Genomic DNA, 20,004 nt, shown 5'->3' with positions numbered 1-20,004 from the left:
ATTTTAGATGATAAAATGTTGAGGAAAGTATAATAAAAAAACAAACTGGTATATGTTTTGTATGTCCTTAAATTTGAATCTTTGTAACAAAAGGTACAAGGGTACTGACCTGTAATGAAGTGACGTGAGTATCTTATCACTCCTCTGCATGATTTGCTCTCTGTGCATTCATACTTGCTGGCACACCTTATAGTTTGCTGTGTGATTCCTTAGGTAATTGAGTGTTGTGTTGCTTAGGCTTCTGGGCAGGCTGTAGCTTGTGTAGGGGACCCTTGGCATTTCATAAGGTGTGGCTTGCTGGCTTGGTTCAACCCAAAAATGGAAGGCCTTGGCTGCTCTAAAGCGACCTGGAAACCTGTAGAGAGGGGCAGGCAAGCAGCCCTGGCCCTGAATCAAACAACAACAAACAAAAAACCCTACAATGAATTATTCACTATTGAGCCATGAAGAGGCAGAGCATCAGTGTGTTAGCCTGTGACAAAACACACGCACTGGATGAATATTTCATGGGCTGACAGCAGCGGTTCTTTGGAGGGAAAAGCATGAATGGAGCTGATACGAATTTAGGATGACATAGTGCTGAAGAGCTGCTCAGGGTGGATTAAGAAACAAAAAAGGTTTTTTCCTCTAACCTTCTTAGTTGTATTAGGCCGCATCTCTTCCCATTGCAGTGGATGTGTGGGTGGGTAAGCATGAGAAGCAAATGAAAAGTACCAACTCCTGTGGAGTTCATGAATAAAACCATTTCTAATTAAAGACGTTATGACTTCGTTTGTCTCGTTTGTTGTGGACTTAGTTGCTGTAACAAATGTTATTACTTCAAAAACGTGCAGAAACATTTGTATATATGTATCACAATAAATAATTCTCCCTTTTTTTTTAAAATAAATTATGATCACAAAGGGTGAAGCAATCTTTGCTGTCCATGTTTTTACTAAGTAAAATATTTACCTTTCCTCAGAGTAAACACTATTATCAATGCTCCATGTGCTGTAGAAATGTTTGAAAATCTGACAAAAATAACGTATGATGTTGTTAAAGTTGTTTATCATTTTATTCACATATTTTCCATAGGAGTAAAACTGCTGAGTTTAGATAACATGAGGAGCATGATTCATGCTCGTGAGTTAGCTTTATTTGCCCTCCTGGTGGTATTTTTACATAATTTTTTTGGAGGCTCTACTCTACAAGAACACGCTTGGGATGCCTGACATTGATGGAACGCTTCCGCCTGGAGTCTGCCAGTGAGATCTGTTAGAACAATCAATATCTCAGCGATAAGGCCACTCCATAGATCTTTGTGACGATAGGGAGCAATGAACCATTGCCCAGTGCATTAGAGGCCTTCGTTAACAAGATTGATACTCTATTAGTGCATGGCTTGAAGAAAACACAGATTAAATGTTTTTCCATACACAGGAAAGACAGCCATCTTATAGTGGCCTTTTGGTGTCTATATAAAGAAATGATAGGTTTTGATAGCCTTCTGTCAGGTGTATAAGGTTAATGTTGAGGATTTTGCTTGTTCTGATTTAACACAAAATACTGTATGTGATAAGATCCTTGCATACAGAGCAAATTTCTGAATGAATTATCAAAATCTTCTTAGCAATGCTTATATACTTATGTTCATCAGTATATGGTAATACCTTATATTCACCCATTTTCAGGAATTTGACTTCATAATGAAGTTCATTTAATACCCCTCCTTCATTGTGCGAGGAGTTTCTTTGCATTTACAAGGACCTAAGCGCATACTGTAAGAATTATGTAGTGACAGTATAGGAGACAATTTTGGCATTTTTGCATGGAACAGTGTGATGTACATGTTCACATACTGTGGGCAACTCGGTCACCAGTTCTGCTGAAAATCATGTCACTGGACTGTGGAGAAAATCGGATCAAAATTCATCTATGAAGGAGCTGAAAGTATAGATAAGACAGCCATATATTAGCATAGGGTAATTAAAGGAAAATTGCCTTGTACTGTGATAACTTATATTTACTGTTGAAGTAACTGAGTGCATTTTTAAGGGTTTTGGTGATATGTTGGCATAAATGTCAATTTTAAGGTTTAGAGAAATGTTTAAATGTTTACCAGTGAAACTAATGGTTATTAGTGTTTTAGATATGAGAATTCACCTTAGAAATACATTGCTTTTTTAAGGTGGGGAAGGCTATTTGGGAATTAATCTGGGACTTGAGCCTATCATGTTGGTACCAGTCTGAGTTTGTTCCTCCTTATGTCTCTACAGGTAAAACAGAACGCGCTTCATTCCCAGCGTATGGCCGGGAGCCTAGCATCTCGACATGCTCAGTAAGTATTGCATCTCTTTTTCAAAATGCACTTTCAACTCATGAGTGGAATGGCACTGCCTGCCATCTAATATGATTTTTGCTTTAGAAGTACGCCCAGGAAATTTTATCGGTAATTTAGTACCTCTCCAAAAAGAAAAAAAGGTAATTGAAAAAATATTATAGTAAATTATGAAAAGTGAAATTCTTTGATACATACAGTACATCCCTGTACACAAGTGTGCCTAAGTTGTCACTGATTACATTACGTTTTTTTCATTTAGCTGATGCTTTTCTCCAAAGCAACTTACAATGTTAAGGTACTTACAATTATTTACCCATTTATACAGCTGGGTAAATTTTCTGGAGCAATTCATTGTACATACCTTGCTCAGAGGTACTACAGTCAGAGACTAGATTTGAACCAGTGACCTTTGGGTCCAAAGGCAGCAGTACTAACCACTCCACTACCAACTGTTCCCAGGTTTTTCTCTATCTTGCACCTAGTTTTTATCTTGGTTTGACATCTAAAGCAGAGTACTGGTGAATAATGATGGTATAATACTTTTATTGTATTTTTAGGTGTAATTAAGTGAATGGACAGCACTGCAGAAACTTTGAGCTTGATGACCAATAGTTTCACCATGCTCTAATATTATTGCTTGTGTTTTTGTCAATGTGCCACAACTTTGAGTTCTAATGAACATGAAAAACTATTCAAGCCTATTTTTGGAATCAGATAGTGTGAAAAGCACAATAATATTTTGAAGCATTAAAAAAAATAATACTTTCTTCTTCAGTTATGAAACTGCTTCAGAAGGTACAATTCCTTGTAGACATTTGGTGTGGGAAAGGGGAATTCTACAATCCTGCAGGTACTGAGATCTAAGCCTGGTTAGGACACCATTTGTCTAGTTGCAGGAAAAAAAAACAGCAAGGATGAAAATGTTCTTTTCCTTCAGAGGGAATATGGGAGGAATGCAGACCATGAAAGCGTTATATTCATAATGTATAAATCTGCTGGTCGTCATCGCCATCCCCTCAGTTGTGTTCCAGACACTCAGCTGAACTCTCACAGTCATACCACAGCAGCCTTGCAAAACTGTCTCAGGTGGAAAGATTATCGACCTTGTTTATCTTTTAATGAGCTAAAGAATCTTTTGTACTGGCTTCATAACCTTCACCAGTGCTGGAAATAATGATCCACCCAAGAAACTCAATAAGGAAAAGGCAGGAAAAAGACGTTTACACCAAGAATAGGAATTGCGCACATGCAATCTATCAGAGTTCACAGCAACACAATTGCCTCAGATTATTTTGCAGAATGAGCCATCCGTTATAGGCCTGTCATTACATTAAGGCGAGGTGACTGGTTCAACAGCATTATTCTATCATGTGAACATGCTGGGAGACAGGTCTTATTAAGGTAGGTATGTGGAGTTTCTAGCAAGCTGTGGCCCTCCACTGCCTGCAGCACCCATTCCTGCACTGTGTTCACGTCCACAGACCAGCCTCCGTAAGCCAGTATTTAGTGCAGCTACAGAGAGATGTATAGTACCAGTCAAAAGTTTGAGTACATGTGTGCAGCCTGGACAACACTGGGGGGGGGGGGGCAAACTGAACAGAATTGTTAAAGAAGGGCAATCCACAAGTGCCGTATGTCTCTGGAAACTGCTGCGGGGGAGCTGGGAAGATGTGTTCACTGATTTCCTGCTGAATGTTAGTGCTGTACAGTACCCAGCCAGCTGTAGAAATTCTCCCGGACGCTTTGTGCTTCTGACAAACATTAGCACATACAAATACACATTATGTGATGCATACAAGTATTGTTCTGTATAGTATCCTTAAAATACATTTTTTTTATTGCTATTGATTTTCGTAATGGGTTTTTTTTTTTTTTTTTTTTTAAAGTAAAACCTGGTCGTCCATTATGTAGTGAAATGTTCACAAAGTGGCATTGTCTGTATGTATGTGCTGTCTGGGGACCTGTGGTTCAGGGTTCTGGCAGTGTTCAGGAAGTGGAGTACTGTGCATGTAAAACTTGAACGCCCAGTTCGAAGGAGGGAATAAGATTGTCTGGTGTGAAGAGAGGAGCTGTCTGGGTCAGAGCTTCATTCTATAGCTGCTTTTCCTGCTATTTCTGAGGCAGTCTTGTTCAGCTGCTGTGACAGGAAATGTTTGACAGATGACTCCCGTTATCACCCTGAGCCTCCACGGCTTTTTTGGTGCAAAAGATGATCATTCAGTCAGGGTTTTTCATCAAAAACTTGTGATTCAGGAGGTTTTTGTTGTTTATGTCACTTGTATTCAGTATTGGGGTCTGGTATGTTATGCTGCTTTGTCATTCAAGGCAGTTGGGTTCTGCTTGCAGCTGATGTCCTCTGTAACAGACACGGTGGTGGTAGTTTTAAACTTTATTTCACTGAAACATTTATTGTTTCCCTTTCCTTTTTTTATGAATCAAAGATTATGGTTTAAGTTTCATGGAACCACAGTCCAATTATGCATGAGCCTTAACTAGGATTCTCTTGATTTAAAATCTGTTTAATCAACACTATAATAATTCTGACCCAGCTTATCAGAATGTAAAATGTCTTTAATGTGTGTAGATTAAACTCCTAATTGGCACTTCTGATCCCTCTTTTTACTTCTTCACTGTGAGATTTTAGAAGGCATTGGGAAAGGAGTGATATTGATAGCTGGTGAATCACACTGACTTTCATTTACCTTTGCTACAAGGACTTGACAGCCCCAAGCGAAGGTGGGGCAAGCCGCTCTGTCGTGGGCTGTCAGTGTCAGTATAGTACTTTCTCTGACAGCTTGTCACTCCAAACTGTTCTGTCTCTCTGTTTATTTGTCAGACTGTGCAGTCATGCTTCAGTCTGATTTTCACACAAGTTGATAGGCTTCATGCTAATGCCACTAAATAAGGATGTAGAATATATCTATATTAGAACCTTTGGTAAGCTCCTGAGATGTTGCTGGGGGTGACATTAACACGGATATTGGTTTTGTTAAAACAGTGGCCAAAAATATCTAATAAGAGTGTATTTTGGTCATGTTGCCACAGAGTATCAATGTAAACTTTGTTGCTGTGACAAATCCAAGTTTTTCTAATCTGATCCCAACTAATTCAGGCAACTGCCAATCTCAATATGCAATTATCACATCACATTCAATTTCATAAATTTAATGAGTTTACAATTTCACATTATTTTGCGTTGGCAGATTGAATCGTTAAAATTCCTGTTGGTTTTACATGTATTCAGTCAGTAACTTTAAGAAGAATACCAGTAACTAATTTTGTCACATGCCTGTAGATTTTGTATAGTTGATTTTGAAATTGATTTTAAGTTTTGAATTAGTAATGTTTTCTTACAAAATACTTTATAGCTCATGGCAGATATATGCCATAATTTGGAATACATTAAATATATGACAGATATTTGGTGTTTGGTATGTGTTCATAATCTGCTTTTAAAGCTTTAGATTTTCCTCTCCCATTTAAGACATTGATTTATACTGTATGGCTTTTGTGGTGCTTATCATGTGTTTAACTTTATTTTTCGACAGTATGAATTCATGCTATAACAGATTAGTTTCTGTTACATCTATATGAGGTTAAAGGAGGTTACAAGTACATATTGAATATCAGTGACGGTTTGGATAATGAGAATTGTCTGAACCAATGGAGAATTTTTACAGTATGTTAAAATGATTAAATGGCATACGCTACATGTTGATATTGTAAGAATTATATGGGAACAACAAAGCAAAGTCAACTGTTTGAAACAGAACTTGCTTTCAGTCGGCACAGTAACACTGCCACCAATTTGCTACCAGTTAGAGTGTGTGGGCTGGAAAAAAGCAATAGAAGGGGCAGAAAAATAATCCTAAAATCCCAGTCACCCAGCCATACACGATACCTTACATGAATCCATGGAAGTCCCTCTAGATCAAGTTATCTTGCTTTATTTTATATATAAGCATTTTTGTTCTTAATCAGCGTTAATTAGCAAGATTAAGACCAGGGTGTCACACACATTATAAATTTCTTACTTATGTGTTCTCCCTCTGTGTTTTCTTTGATACACATAGAAAAATGTTTAGTCAACACTCGTATTTACCTTGATGAGAAAAGTAAGATCAGACTGATCCACATCAAACTTATAATCAGATTGGTAATCAGTGTGTGTTGTTAGTAGATATAGTTGTCCACTAAGTCCATTTTGTGTCCTATTTGTCTGGAATGTCTTCTTTGAATAACAGTTTGAAAACATTCTTCCCATATTCAATGCCCATTTGTGTATGGTGTATGTCATTTTTTTGGTTCCAGCTGGCCTGCAGATATTCAGTGCAACATGTACTATGTCCTTTCTGGTGTTTGTTAGATGTCAGTAGCCTAGTTCTGAAGTCCAGCTGTGGACAGTTCGTCCCTGTTGAGTTCACTTTATATCCGTGGGTGTGAAGTTCAGAACTATTAATGCTTTCTTGTTCCTCTGCCCAGCTTGTCAGTCACATTTAGGATAGTCGGTCAAGCAGATGATTGCACTAATTAAGACAGAGCCTTAATTGCCCCACTAACCCAGTTTGCTGATGGCTGAGTAGTTGAGTGGATATGGGTCAGAGGTCCGTTAGGTTTCCCGAGGTTGTCCCAACATGCTGAGCTGATGCACTTAGGCTTTTTTCTTCAGCATACCTGGATTAGTTTACTAATCCACTGCTATCGGACATTGTTCAGGGCTTACTTTCCCTCTCCTAGTTGCTTCTCTAGTAATTAGATACTGCTGAGAAGATGGAGGTATAGCAGTCTAGTGGCCGGTTAGCTCCCATTGGGTGTATAGTAAATTCATTGTCCCATGACGTATCAGTGTCCTTTGCACCATCAGCCCACACATCAGATGGTGTCATAAGCCCTCACCTTGCTTGGCCCTACTCTTACCCACCCTATCTGACTCTTTGTGTGTCTCAGTCAAGATGCGCGAGCACATACACAGGGTCTTTAAAATAGGACATTCTTCTGCTACTTCCTATGTGCTATTTTTCATATGTCTCTCTTGTATGATTGCGTTTACTCAATAAGGCAATGCATTCAACATACACAGGACAAGATGTTAAATCCCATGCGTATATTGCAACAACCGTACACAAGGACCTGATCCAACCAATTTCACCATGAAGCCACAGAGAAAAACATCTGTCATTACCATCATACATCTCCATGACTCATTACAGTAATGCTACCTTTCGGACTGGCTGTGGTGTAAATAGATTAATAAATGCTCAAAGAATGTCTTAACGAATCCAGTTTTCATCCACACTTTTGCAATGTTATTGTAATTTTATTGTAAATTTAGTGAAAATAGGCCATGAGGGTAAATTTCTGTTCAGCATAAAACAAGACTCCGTATCGAGTGAAAAATTTCATTGCAGAAGTCATTCATTCACTGTCATACAATTGTAGGAAGCAGAGATATCAAGCAACTGATTTTGTTACTATAAATGTGTTGGGCTGCAGTAGTGGCCCATTGCAGAAGTGCAGGTCTTGAATATAGTGGTGCTTTCATTTTTATTGAACAAAAATACTTGTAGAAACGATACACTGACTTTTATAATTGTAAATCTCACTATTCTAGTTTGAGAAGTGATATGGATAAACAGACTGGATAACTTTTGATCCAGCAATGTATTAATCATCAGGTATAAATTTATTCATAGTTTGCCAGCCAGGCTCTAAGGCACTTTGATTGCATTTCTGTTTTAGTACTGTTCCGTTAAAAAAACCTATCTGATGATGCCTTATGATTAAACCCATCTATTTTCTGCTTTATAGTACATAGTTTATAATATTAAAAATTGCCTTGAGTGAAAATGTTTCAGCAGGAAGTAGCAAACAAACACAGACAGAGGGGTGCATTATTTATTTGCTTAAAATAGATCCGGTACGCCTTGGAAAAAGTGACACGGGGGCCAACTGACATCCATGTGCTTCCGTTAGTCATGCTTGTGAAATTACTTCATATGATGGATATAATTATTGGTATCGGCAGAGCCTGTACTGTGCCACATGAACAGTAGTTATGTCTTTGTGTGTTCTAATGACCCATTATGTCTTTCAGTCTGGTCTTCGCACAGATATTGGGCTGTCTGGTCCCACCCCTGTTGCCGCAGCAGGAAAGACTGCCCCTCCCTTCTTCTCCTTCTCTGGCACCAATCCAAGAAGGCGGCCTCTTCAGGAATCAACTCCACTTGGTCAGAATCAGCCAGTTTCTCATCATCTCATCAGATTTCGAGAAGATCTTGGTTGCTTGCTTGAAATGCAAGATGTTTTAATCAGATTGGACATATAAAAAAGCAAAAAAAAATTGCATTATTAAGAGTTATCAAACTTTTAAGTCATAATTTAATACAGATTCATATGGTTATTTCTACCTTTTATTTTAGTAACTGATTTGGTTTGAACTTTTATTCTTTGCTAAGTCATTGTTAAAAGTGTGTTAGAATGGTATAACAGTTTGACTTCAATTACAGAAATAGAGATTACACCAAAATACCTACTGCTGTTTTTTCCAGTACCACTGTATGGAATACGAAGTATGTTCAACCAGTTCAGTACAGTCCTTTTCAGGAACTGTGAATTTTTATGCATAAGATATTTTGTATTGCCTGAATTTCACTTAAATTCTTTGCAGATCCTTTACAAACAAAGAAAATACGCAAGGTTCCCCCTGGGCTGCCGTCATCTGTGAGTGAAACATCTTTTTTCCATGTTCCCATTCTCATGTTGAAGTCAACCCCACATTCGCAATGGGGGCTACCATCTTCGGTGTCACAACACCTTAAGTGTTTCATGGCACCTCCATAGGAGTTGCCATGTGGCGTGTCACTGCATAGAATCACAAAGGCTTCTGTCTGTCTCTCTAGTGCACATCTACATGTGCAGACTCTATTTTTCGCCCCCCATCAAGCATTGTTTTCCGGGACGTCTCTGTGAGTGTGTTTGGAGAAAGTGATTTGTGGGCTCTGCCTTTGTCACAATGTGGCCTCCTTGATGCCTCCCCTGGGAGGATGGAAAAGGAGGAGAAGAGACCTAAACTGCCAGAGCGGATCTCCTGCACCGACCCTTTGATGTTTAATTAGTCATTATGTTACTGAACAGGAGGACAGACAGAGATTAATAGGCAGGAATCTAAAAAATTTCCATGTGTAATAATCCCAGCAGAGCTAGAGACATTAAGATTCTGAGGAAGTGAGGAGCTCAAGCGTACCACCGCCCGGGCTGGGGGTTATTAATATGCATAAATCATTCAGTCATATTGTTCGACCCCTATACCCTGGTGCATTCTCAAAGCCTTTATTAAGCCTTGCCTTAACTTTACTGCTCAAGTACCAAAGCAAGCTTTGAAAGCACTAGTTTGTGGAGATCCCATACTTTGCTGGAAGATTCATCCTCGGAAAACAAAAAAGGGCTTTGATGAGAGGGTTTTGCTTTTGGGAGTGAAAATCATTATTGACTTATTGTATCTACTTTTTGAGGAATTAAATGTGGCACACTACTGAATGTGAATGGGTGGAGGGGGAAAGAAACAATCCCATGAATTTATGTTGGATTACATTTTAAAAATAGACTGGATGTGAATCCCTCTGTCAGGGGAAAGTGAAGTATTTTTCCCACTTAAGCAAGCAAGTGGAAAGACTCCGGAGAGCCTGTGTGCCTCACGGGACACATCTCTTTGTTGTGGAAATGGCGCACTGCTTTTATTTGTCAGCACCTAACACATAGGTGCAGGTGTGCTCCTGTGACTCCTAACTCAGACCATCAGAATCCTGAATGGTGCAGCACTGAAGCAGGCAATGAACCGCTGCTCGTTTCTCAAAGTCTGGCTAAAGCGCAGGTATGGCACACAGGGATGTATGTCGCGCAAGAGCTCTGAGTATCTGGCCCCGGCAGGCTGGGTGTGGCCAATGTGCCCGCCCGCCCATCACCTTCTCTTGGGCTTGTCAGCTGTGTGCGGAGCCTCCAGCCTACCTGTAGGCAGGAATGCAGCTGCAGGCACTCCTGAAAGCTTCTGCTTGCGTAAGCACTGGGTGCCACCACAGCTTTCAGTAAGTGCTTGATAAACAAAATGAACACAATGCTTCTCATCATTATTCCCAGACCAGGAAAACTTATCTGTTTTTCAGGGCTGTTTTTTTTTTTTCTTCTTACTCCAGACATAAAAATAGTTTCCAGCAATTTACATTTGAGTACTTATGCGATTCTGAATGTGATAATGGATGTAGATTGAAAATATTTGTGTTAATCCCTTTGGAAAGACACAACATGCCTTTACTAAATCCGTGCCCTCTATAGGAAGATATGTGAAGGCTATCAGGAGAGGCCAGCTGGCATTTGCTGTTAATGTGCTGCAGTGTTTAAATGCATGCCTTGTGGAAGCGGTTTATGTACGCTATATGCATTGTGGGTGACTGGTATGGGGAAGCTGTGGAGACGTGCATCTGTGAGGAGTGCAGTGCTGTGCAAGTGCTGCTGTCACGTGAGAGTCAGTGAGTGAGAAATATTGCTTTCGCTCCTCTCCCAGTGTGAAGGCATTGCTGATCAGCTCAGTGACAATGAGCCCAATTCAAGATTGATTAGCTCCTGTCCTTGAGGGTCCACATTGCACATACAGACCTGAATGTAGAGAGCTCCGCAGTCGCTGACGAAAATATAAATAGGCGAAAGGGGGCTGTGTCGTCTTCCTATTGTGTCTTTAAACTGCTACAGAGCTATGTTGTAAATGCACGCATGTTGTCAGAAGCATAGGCCACATGCAGATATGTGTCTTTGTGAATAGCACCTTTTTGCCCTGCAATTGAAGCATTCATCAGGTTAGTACAGGAAAATGTGTAAGCTACCGCTATTGCTCAAGCTACGGTTATGTGACTTGGTTGTAATTAGTTATAAATATGGCATACATAGGATTCTGCTGTTAGTGTTTCATTATACTGGCAAACCATGCTGTGAATAAAAATCCATCTGCTTGTCCCCTTTCTTTAAGTAAACAGCAGTCAGAAAATGTATTTTGCGGTTTTGTGAAGAACTGTGTCCGCACTGGTCCCACCCACAAATAATGTTACTTCATTGACACTTTCAAGGACCCCCCGGTTCACAGCCATATAGACGAAGTTGGATATTCACATTTGATACCATGGGAAACACTGAAATGTGTTAAGCCTTTACACTGAAAATGTGTTTAACATGATTTACATACATGTTAGCATTCTGCATTAATATCCATGACTAAACCATTTAATTCAGCACTCTGAAATAATAAATACAAATGAATAATGTTTAATTAACATTAAGACAACAAAGATTTACATAAAATTGTTCAAAATAACAAAAGGGCTTCTTCGCATTGTTCCGTCTATTACAAAATAGCAGTCCACTCTTTAATTCCCGTCAACACACTTTAAATGGGGGCAGCAGGTAATGTAGTGATTAAAGTGCAGAGGTCCCAGGTTCGAATGCCACATCCTACAGTAGTACCTTTGATTAATGTTTTAACCCAAAGTTGTTCCAGTAAATATCGCTGAGCTGTATAATTGGTTAGACAATTGTAAGTAGCTTAGTATTGTAAGTCACTTTAGAGAAAAGAGTCACCTAGTTTCAGTGTTAGGTTTGTGTGGCCCTCGGCCTTTTCTTGTTCTCTCACCTGGAATAGAAATAAAAATAACTGAGGAAAAACTCACTAGGAGGATGCAAAGAGGCAGCTTGTGTGCCTCTGTTTTGAAGTGCCATTTGACAGGGTGGCAGGGGCCATGGACCCATGGTGCATTCTGGGAGCAAGTTCTGCCTTCTGCTGCCTTCATGTCTAGCTGGGAGGGAGTGACTGGTTTGGAAATAGCTGAGCTTTTTTTGGTGACCTGCTCTCCTTGTCACTGGTGTCGTGGTTTTATGTGACACTTGCTCGGTTAGCGGTGGCAGGCTACAGGGGAGACATGGATGCTGAGGGACCAGAATTCCCCGGAGGGACGCGAGAACCCTGGCTGTGAATGACAAAAAGATTGTCATTTGCTTTTGACACATCATTCAGACAAAACTCTTTCTGTGAGTTGTACTTACGACAGACATGGGCATCCAAAAGAGGAAATCTGGGATTCCTGTGACCAGAGGTGATGCTTGCAGTATGTCTTATCAAATAACACAGACAGAATGACACATATAGCTAATGTTTATTTTATGAGAATGTGTGTAATGAACCAAAACAGTCCTTGTTCTTTCTTGGGTTTTTCATTCAGCATCCAGGTTAATGTGGGTTTTGATTAAGAGAGCCACCTATAGGTCACACAAGCATATGCAGATAACCTCCTTTTTGGTGGTTATTTTCAAGTTTTGGCATATACTGCAAGGTCAAGAACTTGGAGAACATTTTTTGTGGACAAGGGATTTGTTGACTTAAAAGGCTGACAACATACTTGTGTTCTAATTCCACTGAAGGTGGGCTTTTAATGCAGCTTTAATAAGTAGGCTCAAGTGATCTGTCCTTCTGCTTGTTTATACTTTTCTCTTGCGCAAGCTTTCTTTTTTTAAAAACTTTGGAATATATAATCAAGTTAATGCACAAACAATTTAAAAAACTGATTTTTTTCAAGAAAAATGTTATATAAAAACCCTTTCCAACAAAGATTTTGGTATAGATTTTTTCTGCTTTTAAAAAGTTCCAATTCTTTTCATTTTGTATTTTCTGTCTAATGATTTAATGAAATCCTTGTACTTTTTGAAAGTTCTGTAAAGGCTCCCTTACTGAAAGCCAGATGTGAGAGCAGCTCTACAGGTTGCCCATCTGCCACCAGGGGGCAGTTTTTTTTTAAAGCTTATTCTCTGATTGCAGTTCAGCTGTCTAGAGATCTCTGATTAGATAGATGTCCATTATCTTGACTCAGACCATGCTGAACAGAAACAGGCTCTTTGTGATGACCCATGGGTCTCCCTCTGTTTAGCCTTTTATAATGTACAGTTAATGTGAATGGCTTAGATTACCAATCAGGTAAAGTAAACAACTGAGAGACGGTTAGCTTTCATCTTGGAAAAAGAGCTAAAAGAGTAGTGGGAAGAAGTGAATGCATGGATTTAAACGCTCACATTCCAAGCAATTGTAAATGACTTCACTTGGTTTAAATCAGTGTAGGGCACGAGCAGACAGCCATAGAGCAGACCTCCTCTGCTTAGCGTCAACATTTACTGCTTACGTAAATACAGTGTGTTGCGTAGTCAGATGTGACTGTAGCTAATTTTGTTAGATGTTGGTGTACAGGGTACATCAAATGGGGATTTTGTTCTTGAGTTCTTGGTACAATGATGTGCCAGACAGACGGTGTCTGCAGTGGCACCTGCCAGTGGACTTCAGGCTCTTACCTTAGCTGAGCACTTGGTGTGAGAACACAGATGTTTTATAGATGTGGAAGTCTTTCATAATTTTTAAGGGATGTGTTTTCTTCTGTTGTGTTCAACAGGTACATGTAAACACGTTTTTATTGTTTGTAGCTAAAAAGACAACAGTAAGCTTCTGTATTGTTTTATATATTTGTGTGCCTTGTGTTTCTGAGAGGAAAAGATGACAGTAAAATATTACATTCTTTTTTTAATTTTTTTTTTTTTTTTTTTTTTTAAATCTCTCGCAAATGTAAGCATTTGACATGTAAAAATGTTAACGCTTAGGAGTATGGCTGTTTCTCAAGGTACAAAACCTGTGTTTTTGTTTGTCCTGAGGGCATGTTCAGGTGACAGTTGGTATGGCTACTGTACCTGCTGTTTTGGGTAAATGTGTGTGTTATAGAAGAGTATAACTCTCTTATTACTATTATATAAAAAAAAAGTTTTTAAATAGAGCAGCAAAGCTTTGGTGCTGTTGCTGACACGGACTCCAGTGGGGGAGACTGCAGTTGGGGAGACGATGACGAGCCTGTCTGAGCCGATGGCCTGTAGAGTGGGGGCTGGGATAAACCGCATTGTGAAGTGACGAGAAGAGGGCGCCTGCTGTGTGGGGAACTTCCACAGCAAACACTAGCAGAACTGGGGCACTGTGGGGGTGACCTTCCAACTTGGTGGTGCATGTGGTGGGGGGTCTTAGCACAGAGCCTCATGCTCTGTTCTCCAGCCCAGGCAAGCCAGAAAGCCAGGCCAGCAGATGTTAAGTAGGGGATTAAGTCTGGTAGGAACTCCTCTATAGGATGAAGATGGGTATGTGTGACTGGTGGAGACCCAGACAGACTGCTTCATAAATAAACTCAATGTTCTCCTGGCCATTGAACTACAGAGCTCAGGAATTAGGAGAATGAGGTCATGTGGTGTAAGGGAGGACCATCGAACTCCTTCAGATGTATACGAGGCTGTGAAGTTGGATGCCCTGTCCCCTTTTTCCAACATAAAAATAGCCTGTATGTTTGAAATAAATCTAGTTATTAAATCTAGTCATATGTTCTGTCTCTGTAAATGCTTAATTTTGAAAACTGGCTGTATAACACACAAGAAGTTCTCCAATTCAGCCTTATGGGTTTATGTAATGTCGGATTTAGTGACTCCAGGGATGCTGCAAGAAATTAGAGGGAACGCAAGCTCAGTTCACCAGACCTTCTTTGAAGTAGTACTACACAAGGCAGAGGTGCTATGGTCAGCGTGGTGACCTCAGCAGAGCGGCTGGGTGTGGAGCAGAGAGCTGAGTGCCTGGTCTAAATTGTGGTGCCAGCAGACCCCCCTTTGAGAAATTCTTTGATCCTTCATGAACAGGCTATTCATCTGGTTGTTGCAAGTAGTTTGTTCTAATGCACAAGTTACTGATATTTATATCCCTGTAGGTGGCTTTTAGTGTATGTTTAAAGAGCATGTTTGGACTGTGTCATGATCGCAGTCTCAAGGAATATGTGAGCTGTCATTACTTAATGAAACCCATTTGCTAACCATATAATCACTTATACAGCAAGCTGTAGTCTTAAATATTACTTACCTCCATCTGAAAATAAAATTACATTATTACAGTGTTTTACAGCCTGTTAAAAAGAAGGGGTGTTGTATGTGGTGGGAACATCTTTCTTCTTCTTCTTCCGTATGTTTCAGAATTGAACCGGATAATGATAGTGTGTCGGCTGCCTAGTGTGTGCTAGGGCCGAGGAAAGACACTCTGTTGAGGCAGCTGAGGAAGGTCTTCTGTCCCAGAAAGGCACAGCTGAGCTTGGCTCTCACATGTCCACACCAGAGCAAAACCACTTTTTCACATTCAACAGCAGAATACAAAATACAAATCTCCACTTTTTTTGTTCCTGCACTCAGGATACTGTTTTTATTTTTGTACTAATACTGTGCTCAGATGCATGGAATTGTCTTTTATATCAAGTTTGCCTTCAGCCCTTTTGGCTTTTGTCCCCTTTCTGCTTCAGTTATCTGGGCTTTCTGTTTTACTCTTAAAACATCTTAACCATGGCTGTTTTCATTAAAGCACTGATGAGAAAAGGATTCAGTTTTAAAGTGATACCAGTGTGTTCGTCCAGTACGTTCACCAGGTTGAAAGAACCTCTGAGAACGGAGAGAAAGTAACATCAGCTGCTGTCCGTTTCTCATAGCTTTGTGTTGACAACCTTGGTCTAGTCAAAAGTTAGCAGTCAAGCAGTAGGAAACATAGCATAGCTAACGCAGTGGGGATACTTCTCATGCATGCACATGTACATTCCTCCATGTATGCCGAAGACATCAAAATGATAAAACTGTGAAACGTCAAGTATGCGTAAAGTATGCATTTTGCTGCAGTGTGAGTACAACCCATATTACCATTGTATACTGCAGCTTTTTTTTTTTTTTTTCCCCCCAAACGATACAGTATTAAAGTAAATAAGGAACACTTATGATAAACTTGAGATTAGAGGTGGGGCACCTAGTTTTCCTCATTTATCATTTGTCTTGCTTATTTAGAGGTCATGGTGTTCAATTGTTGATCAGTTGTTAATTGGAAAATTTGTGGAGTTAGGGGCAAGTTAAAACCAGGCCAGATGGCAGTGTCGAGGTGGGACTTTCCAGCACTGTTCTGATCTAATTATAACAGTAACACAAGATTAAATGGCCCGGGATTAAGCCTGTGTGTGCATTTATCACACGGCAGCCATTTAGTTGGGTTTTAATAAAAAGCAAATAAATAATAGCTTGCTCATTAATTCGGATAATTTTAGCTCTATCTCTTCAAGACTTCTACCAGAAAATCAGCATTTTTCCGCTTTACGGTAAATCCAGCTGTATGTTTTGTGCTTTTTCCCTCCCTGTGTCTCTCTTTGCTCTCCTCCTATTCCTGTGTGCATCAGCACTTATGAGGCTTAGGAAGGGGGGGGATCTGACAGATAAATCCCTCCTTCGAACCGCCACCCCCCCCCAACTGCTGTGTGGAATGGTTCAGACCTGATTTGCATAAGTTCCCTCTGAGTAGATCCATGTGTGCAGGGCCAGGACTAAAGGAATTAGTCTTTTTGAACGAGTTGGATGTGTGTCTTGGGAGCAGGGCTGTTTGTGTTTGTTGCCCTGAACCTGCTGAAGTTGTCACTGCAGTTGCTGAAGCCACCATGTACTGTGCCTACCCTGTGCCTGGGATGGGCGGCAACTCTCTGATGTATTACTACAACGGGAAATCAGTGAGTGGATTTTTCTTTTTGTAAAGTGCCGGTCTGCATGTGGATGTTTCTGCGTGAGTTTCAGTTGTGGAAATGGAGTGTGCGCTTGTGTCAGGAGTCTCACACGCCTCCATCTCAAGTCCAGCAGCAGATTACAGGTTTAGCTGTATTCTCATGTTTTGGTTTCCACTCTGTGATGTTTTCTTTTGTTTTTATTTGCTCTTCATTGGCTATGACATTTCTCCTCTTGTACCCTTACCGAAGAAGGCTTTCTGCAACCCTGTGTCAAGTTGATTGAAGGCAACATTGTTTGATAAGTGAAACTAAACAAAAATTGACAGCCCTTCAGTACAGACTTGTCATTTGACTCTGAAAAGTTACATTGCTGACAAGATCCATTGATTTGGAGAAGTTGATCTCATGAATTTAAATAAGTTTACCACAGTTCCCCCCCCCCCCCCACCATTTTTAGACTTCGTCAATCAGTGGAATAGAGAAAAAATAGTTTTCGTAGCTTTGATTTTGTTTTGGTTGGCTGGTTTGTTAGCACTGAGGCTAAATTGAAATAATAACAAGCATGAGTCTGGAAATGATTATGGGAATGAGGCTGCCTGCTCAGGTTAGACTTTCCTCTTAGCAGGCTGGGTTCAGACACAAACATTGCTCTTATTCCATCTGCTTTTAATCAACATTCTTGACTCCACGTGCAGCCCAGTACCGCTTCTCCTCATCTTAGTAACACTCTCTTTGATACTGTCTTCTGAAAACTTCATTCAGTTACTGTTGTGTGTGTGCCTCTAGGTCTTTGTGCATGTGCGCCTGTGTATGAGACTGTGTGTGCAGTGTGTCCATAAGCAGCCTTTCTGGTTGTCATGAAGAAACGGCAATGAGCCACAGGTGTGGAGAGGCCAGGTGTAGAACCTGTAATGTGTCATGGAGTGAAATGGGGACAGCGCCCACACTGGTCCTATGCTTAAAGTGATGGGAGAGGGAATGGAGCTGTAAGCTAATGGAGATAAACCTTTTATTTAGTGTGTCTGTGAAATGACATCTTGCCTGATGTGGGGTGTGGTTACGGAAAAAAAGAATTTGGGGGTGGGGGAGGTTGAAAGGGTTAGGTAGGAAATCAGTTTGTTTTTCTTGCATAAATTTGTGGAATTAATGAATAATTTTTAATATGATATTAAATGTGGATGGATATTGAGTCAGTCTAATTTTGGTTGCATCGCTTAAACATCAGCTTAAAGCTGTACCTGATGTCCAGTGTGAGTGTGTTTTAATGGCGGAATGACTTCACACAAGCCTGTTCTATCCTTTCTTGTACTGCTTTGTGACAGTTCTCTTTGTTCATGCACTACAAAAGGACTGCTTTGATCTTTTTATATTAAGTATTTCCAGGCATGTATCACAGACAGGAAGACGGAAGAAAATTGGTAGCATGTGGACAGAACTGGTCTGAGTCAAACCATGTGACCCGGGGTAGTTGGTAAATACACCATAAATAGTTATGTTGGGTTCTTTTTTCAATATTCAGAGGGAAGTTTATAAGCAGTGGTCAAAATGCAGGTGCCACTTTCATCTTTGGTTGCTGTGCTTTTGCCTACAGTTTTACAGTCTGTAGTACATGGTTCTGATATTTCCAACTTCTGGAGTTTTATGGTTTAACTGCTTTATTTTGTCTCCAGTTAGTGATTCATTAAATAAAGGTTTTTCTTGTAATTATTGTGTAAGATGAAAAAGTTTACATTATTCTTGTGCTAAGTAGAAAAAAGCTCTATGATTACATCACTGCAATCTGTTTCATATCCAAATGGTTATATTTGTTTGAAATATAAATTTTGTGTGTAAAGTTTAAATACACAAGTTGATATCTTTGCATTAAATGTAGAACATAGCTAGATTTTTTTTTTGTCTTGTGCCTGAAGACACTGGTATCACCTTATTAAAGTGATTTATTGTTTAAAGATCCAGGCTCCAGGTCTGGATGTGCTGCATGTCTAATTTGGTAAAGATACAGTTTCAGTGTGATGGACTGCTAGGGTGCAGCTGTTTTTTAACATTTATTTTATATATATATTATACATATATATATATATATATATACATAGGGAGAGAGAGAGAGAGAGAGAGAGAGAGGTGGCTGTCACTTGCAGCGCATTGTTTTTAAACTATTTCCTTAAATTTTCATGTACTGTTGAACTCTGAGCCATTTTCAGACAAGTAAAGAGGTACTATATTACAACCTTGTTTGTTTTCTCTAGCTTTGTTTGTTCATTATCCAGTTTGGTAGTGGTGTGGGTAAGTTGCTGTTGGGGTGACAGGGAGGAATGACATTGAAAATCCCTGTTTATTATTTTTATAGTATATACATTGTTTCATATGGTAGGTAAATCAGATTGCTCCTTTGAGTTTAAAGATATTTAAAAAATGAAATTGAAATTATGGTGAATTTCAAATTTTCTATATTGCAGACTGAAAGCAGAATATGTATTTCTTGGGTTTAGAAAAGGTTTGAGATGATGTGACTCATGAGGCGGCGCATGGGGCCCCACCTTAACCACCCCCTCCCCCATCTCAGGGGTGCCTGGTGTTGAGGCGCCTTCATTAATGGCTCTGCTGGTCAGCCCAGGCTAAGCAGGACAATTAGCTTTATCCACTGCCATATGCTGCCCATTTAGCCTTGGAGCAGGGCAAAGCTGGGGCTGCTGCTTGGGGACTACTGCCTGGGGACTGCCCCCGCTTGCCATGGGAGTTTTCTTTTCCATCGTCATGTGAGTCATACCCTCAGCTGATTATCTGTGCTGACCAAGGCTTACAGCCCACCAGCTCAGGTACCCACACATCCCAACACGCATGTTTATTTCCATGACCACATCAAAGCCTTAAGACAGAGGGCAGGTGCATAACATGCTAGGCAGATGTATACATGTGCGTGCTTCTGTGTTGTTATAGTGCCGCAGATATGATGGCTGCGGATAACTTTAGACTCATCATGAGTGCTCTGACATTGTATACCATTTGAGCTTATGCAGGACTGGTTCAGTAAATGCTTGTTAATGGAGCGAACGGAAGAAA

The 20,004-nt window shown here is 40.0% G+C and overlaps 1 protein-coding gene across 7 annotated transcripts in view; it reads left to right on the top strand.

Annotated features, from left to right (window-relative positions):
• LOC108926742 (transcription factor 12-like) overlaps positions 1–20,004 on the top strand; it is an 84,865-nt gene that overhangs the window by 46,563 nt on the left and 18,298 nt on the right. For 5 of the 7 annotated variants that reach the window (XM_018739651.2, XM_029256216.1, XM_018739653.2 and 2 more), the window contains 3 exons: positions 2,256–2,317; positions 8,415–8,547; positions 8,988–9,040. In XM_018739651.2, the coding sequence (XP_018595167.1) occupies positions 2,256–2,317; positions 8,415–8,547; positions 8,988–9,040 (248 nt within the window). Of the gene's footprint in view, positions 1–2,255; positions 2,318–8,414; positions 8,548–8,987; positions 9,041–16,790; positions 16,951–20,004 lie in introns of those variants that run through there. The other 2 variants (XM_018739655.2, XM_018739654.2) reach the window with 1 other exon arrangement.

The sequence above is a fragment of the Scleropages formosus genome, chromosome 11 (assembly GCF_900964775.1).
Source record: "Scleropages formosus chromosome 11, fSclFor1.1, whole genome shotgun sequence".
NCBI classification, from domain to species: domain Eukaryota; kingdom Metazoa; phylum Chordata; class Actinopteri; order Osteoglossiformes; family Osteoglossidae; genus Scleropages; species Scleropages formosus.
Note: the sequence above shows the minus strand (reverse complement) of the source record. Positions and strands in the feature narration are given on the sequence as shown.